The sequence below is a fragment of the Centruroides sculpturatus genome, unplaced genomic scaffold, assembly GCF_000671375.1.
Source record: "Centruroides sculpturatus isolate CEXI.00-Female unplaced genomic scaffold, Cexi_2.0 scaffold1089, whole genome shotgun sequence".
In the NCBI taxonomy this organism is placed as follows: Eukaryota; Metazoa; Arthropoda; class Arachnida; order Scorpiones; family Buthidae; genus Centruroides; species Centruroides sculpturatus.
Genome location: NW_019385345.1, coordinates 85,846 through 91,067, shown reverse-complemented (window position 1 = coordinate 91,067; position 5,222 = coordinate 85,846). Strand labels below are relative to the sequence as shown.

The 5,222-nt window shown below is 34.9% G+C and overlaps 1 protein-coding gene across 1 annotated transcript; it reads right to left on the bottom strand.

Annotated features, from left to right (window-relative positions):
- Nucleotides 1-1,295: 1,295 nt before the first annotated feature.
- LOC111637918 lies at nt 1,296-5,222 on the bottom strand. The gene is made up of 3 exons (XM_023383525.1): nt 5,205-5,222; nt 4,496-4,584; nt 1,296-2,380 (listed from the first exon to the last, which is right to left on the bottom strand). Exons 2-3 carry the CDS (start codon nt 4,536-4,538, stop codon nt 1,335-1,337), a joined length of 1,089 nt encoding a protein of 362 aa, XP_023239293.1. The 5' UTR covers nt 4,539-4,584; nt 5,205-5,222; the 3' UTR covers nt 1,296-1,334.

Genomic DNA, 5,222 nt, shown 5'->3' with positions numbered 1-5,222 from the left:
CGGCAAATGTCGACATTCAGATGGTGAATGTTGAATAAAAATGTTTTTATTACGTTAAGACAAAAATGCAACTTTTTAATATGTTAAAATAGGAGAAAGCTTAAGTAACAGCGCATGTTGAACCTAAAACGAACAGTACATTATAAATAAATTATGCGATTAACGTTATACAATCTTATTTATTGCAACAACTTAAACTGTTATAGCACTTTGAATTACACAAGAGTCGTTGTTGTTGTTGGTTAAGTTATGGCAACGCAACACTTGGGCGATCTGCCTAGGGGGAGATGCCTTCCGGGAGGTCTTTTTAAGGGAAACTGGCCCCTATTTAGGCGTTACAGACGTGGAGAAAACCCGGAAAACTCCACGTGGCCAGCTCGTCCGAGCGAGGGGCGAACCCACGACTGAACTCCCAGTGTTTAGGGTACGAAGACCGCTTGGCCACTGGTGGGCCCGCGAAAGAGTCCCTTGCTTTTACAACCGCATTTATTCGTGGAACACTTCTTTTTGCAATGACAGCTTGTGTAGCCTTGACCTCAACTTTTCGAATTATCTGCAGCTGCTTCTCTCAGCTAAATTTCTTGAGAAGAAATCTCGTCTATGGAAAGTAACTTTCCTTTACAAATTTCGAACTGATTGAGGGTATAAAGCTGCTTGAGGGTACCATTTTTGTTTGCTAATTTATAAAAGTCGGAGTCTTCTATTCCAACGACAACCGCCAACACATTTTGGGCATCTGTACGGTTACGGTCGACATCAGGGACTTGTATTCGCCTCTCCGTCGACATCGGCTTCTCGGGTGTCGTTTCGACCTCCAACAAAGCTTATCTGTGCTTGTAGACACACACCGGCGATTGTTCGAATGTATAATAATATAACCAAATATTCGGTCTTTCACCGACGTATTTTGTTTGTGTCAACATTCACCGGAGAATATCGACATTCTCTAATTTCGGTCTTTCACAGTAACATATATACTCAACATTATTAAGTATTGCATATATGGCGTTAAGTGAAAACCTCGTAAATCATTAGCATCACTTTCAGGTTTATATGTAAAGTTTACCTATTAAAATCCGAAGATACACATACTTTAACGCTACAAAATTATTGAAGTTAACGTTCTTATCGAAATCGTTAAGAACGTTTTAAGTGTACAAACGCAAAATTTTTAATATGTTTTTTTTTCGTTCCGTGAAAGTTTGCACATTTGGCGTTATGAATTTTTCATTCCAGACCATCGATATATAAAATTAAACTAATCTTGTATAACAGAATATAAGAACTTAAAAAGTGGATATAGCGAAAACAATAAAAACTTAGCTAGATAATTCTTAATTTTCGATTGTTTCTACTATTTCGTGTCCAAATATTTCAACCGCTTTTGATTTACTTTCTTTCCTGTACTTTTTCAAATTTCTAACGACTTCACCAATTTCTTTAATCTGATCAGTTTCTGATCCTCGATGGATATTAATAGAAGTTGTAACCAAATCGACTAAACCCCATATTACAAATACGGCATTCAAGACATTAAGACCTACTTTTACTGCCTTTCCTGCCTCTTTCAAAGCGAACGTGAATAATCTTCCTGCTTCTGAAATCGGTTTTACGATCCGATCAGCAGAAATTGCTGTTTCAGTGATACTTGCAAGAGATCCTACTTTTAGTACATTCTTTAATGGTGTAGCTTTGATTATATTCACCATATTATTATCGTCCTTAACATATTTGACTAATTGAATAATGAGAGGTACTTTCAACATGATCTCTTTATTCGGCGCCATTTCTTCTAGTTTTGAAAGAGTTGGACACCAATCGTCTAAGGATTTTTGTGTGCTCATATTCACATGTTGTATACAATCGTCTAATAAACATTTCAGTATTTGGGAATGTTCTTCGTCTAATTCCTCTAACTGCTTTTGGAATTGTGTCAAAAGTTGACCGTATTCATTTGCTGCTCTTTCTACTTCTTCTGTAAAACTGTAATGTGTATTAAATATTTCTTCGACTTTTTCATATAGTTTTTTAGAAAGAACATAATTGGTGATGGTGGATCCAGCTGAAACGATTCCTCCCGTAGTAGCAGTAGCAATTCCTCCAGCTGTAAGAGCCAGAGAAGTTCCTGCAGTGATTGGCGTGAGAGTAATTCCCACAATGCTGGCAATTGAACCCAAGATAGTAGCAGAGGCACCTGTCAAATTGGCACAGTTTGATCCGAACGAATGCTTCCTCAATTCGTCACGAATATTAAGTAAACTGAGGATAATTTCCCAGGTTTTCTTGTGCCATAATGCATACTTCTGAAAAAGTGTATTCTTCGTATTGACATTTGTTTCCGCTACTTCACGCAGATTCTTGATTAATCCTTCTTGAATATCTGTAAATAACAGCAATGTTGTAAATAAAATTCGTGATATGGTCTAGCTTTAAGTAGCTTATCACCATTTAAAATGTTTTTTAATCGTATTGTTTAATTAAATTTGCGATAGTTTTATGTTTGATTCACATAGTGCGATTAGGATTTCACATATAAAAGCATCTAGCAATTGACGTAAGTAAAACAATAGATTTTACTAAACTAAACTCAAATGTGTGCTTTACTTTTTACTTTAAACTTACATCTTCGACTACTTTTACGTTTATGCTTACCTTTGATAATATGTAATATAAACAAAGCGCTCGCTCTTCGCAGAGTAAGTAAACTATTGCACAATAATACTGCCGACCCCCCCTATAAGATCATAGATACGTTCCATTTTTTAGGAATCCGATTGCTTACGAGTCGTTCCAATCACAGCCCGACACGTGTGAAGTTTACGGACTACGGCTGATTGAAGTTTTCTTTCATAAAATTAATCGATTCTAGACTAATCCGACTCAACATTTCCAAAATACGTATATTTTTTTTTTTTTTGGAAATAATCCGTATAAACTACGCTATAAACAAAAAATTGTAGGATTACTTACCGAGTGTGCACTATTCGACATCGCCATTGCTAAAGCTTGTTTTCGTCGCGGAACAGCTCAGCAAATAGCAGCCGATTTCTAACAACTTATTTTTCTGTGAAAACTTCGTAGAACTTTGGAGACATCATTAATATAAATAATTTTAATCGCCGTTGAATAAGAAATGTTTCTTTCACAAGAAATGTATAAAATTACAGTACTGTATTAGACTTACGGTACCTAATTTACATACTGTACAGACGATAGTTAGCGTAAAATCTCCGTAGCGTGGCGCCACGCTAGACGGCGGAAATTATATATTTAATTATAATAAAGTTACAATAAGTTAATATATAATTATATATACTTAATATATAATTATATGTACAGAACCTAATTTATATATAATACTGTACAGACGATAGTAATCTCTTTGTAGCGTGGCGCTACGGACGGCGGGAAAGTAGTTCGGCTGCCCGATGACGTTTTACGTAATTATAAAAGTTTTTTACGGGTTTTTACGGATACCGTCGCAATTTTTTTGCAGTTTTATAGGAATCGTAATTATAGGGACCGTAATTATAGGGGGTCTACTGTACTGTACTTTGTCATAGGTTTGCACTTCACTAACCGGCTAGTAACCTGGTTGTTTTACAGTTTTAATGAATTTAATCACGCGGAAATAGGTGCCAATTTTCTTTTGGCAGATCGTCCATTTCTTGCTTCGATGTATCCTGTCTTCATCAAAACCTCACCTTAAGACCAAACGACTTGATCTATTTCATACAAATCAAACTACATCATTGGTTTGCTCACTCGGTTGCTTGTAGGAGCAGCCTAAACTTCATAAGTACCCTAAATTTTTGAGCGGAGCTCTTTATAAGCCACAAAGTGTTATGTCTGTGATCGCAGTTTAAAGCAACCGCTCGACTATTAAAACATGATTTTTTCAAAGGGCAAAACGAAAGCAAGATTTTTCAAATTCGATTTCGGCTAAAATATCCGAGGCCAGATTTCGCCATAAAACTGAAAAAAAAATTTTATGGGAAAACCCGCGTGAACTTTGACCTATCGACCCGGAAGTTTCGCCAGCACCTCACTGATAACGAGTAATGTATAAGTTTAAATTTTGAGCTTTCTAGAGCCATTAGTTTTTTTCTCTACGAGTGTCTGCAGTGCCAGATGGAATAAGAAGAGGAAAATACAGCTTTTTAATTGCTTATATTTCTGCAACCGCTTTATAGAAAATCTTGAAATTTTGCACACAATGTAAGAAAGCAATTATCTTTTAAAAAGAGTTATTCGGAAATAGTTTAAATGTTTGGTGGCGGAGATATCGACTCCGAAAGTCGGCAACTGTGATTCCTGTATACAAAGCCAGGAAGTGAGTTTTTTACTTGGCGTGGACTCACTGCCGTGACTGTTAATTTATTAGTTAATGATGATAAAGAAAATTATACGAATCTATATTTTAGCTTAAATTTTAATCTATATTTCTAAAATAATTTAACACAGGAAGTTTTTATTACAGTCAATTCGTAATTACCTGGCAAAACATCTTCCTTCCTCCACAACCATACTAGTCCCATAATTTTGTTCTTAATAACTTTTTTCTTCACCAAAAGTTGGAAAAAACTTTAAAATATAAGTAATAATTTAAATGTTTTACATTTTATTTTAGTATTTTACACTAAATTAAATTTTAAATAATTCTATGTTTTTATAGCTATATATTATATACAGTCGACCCCCCTATAGCACTGTTGACTATTCCGTATTATATGAATTCCATGTTGTACGAGTCACTTAGATTTTACAAATACGTGAGCCGTTCACAGCCCGGCACACGTATTTGTAAAATCTAAGTGACTCGTACAACATGGAATTCATATAAAACGGAATAATCAACAGTGTTATAGGGGGTCGGCTGTATTTAAGTTACACACTATAGCGTATTCGTAATAACACTGCTTTAAATAATAATACATGTAAGCAATGATATACTTATCATTATAGTTATGACGATACTAGTGTCTTTGATACAGTAATAAAGTACAGGTATCCCTCGACAATTTGAGAAATACACAGTACGAAATGTATTATAATAAGAAATTTTAATCTACTAAAATGTAAAAGTTTAACATGTACAAGCTGAAATAACGTATCAGATTTTTTAAATTGCAAAGAGTGTAGAAATCGCAATCAATTCTCCGCAATGGAGTCTATATAGAAAACAACTTAAATATAATACTTACGTACTTATAGTACTTAGT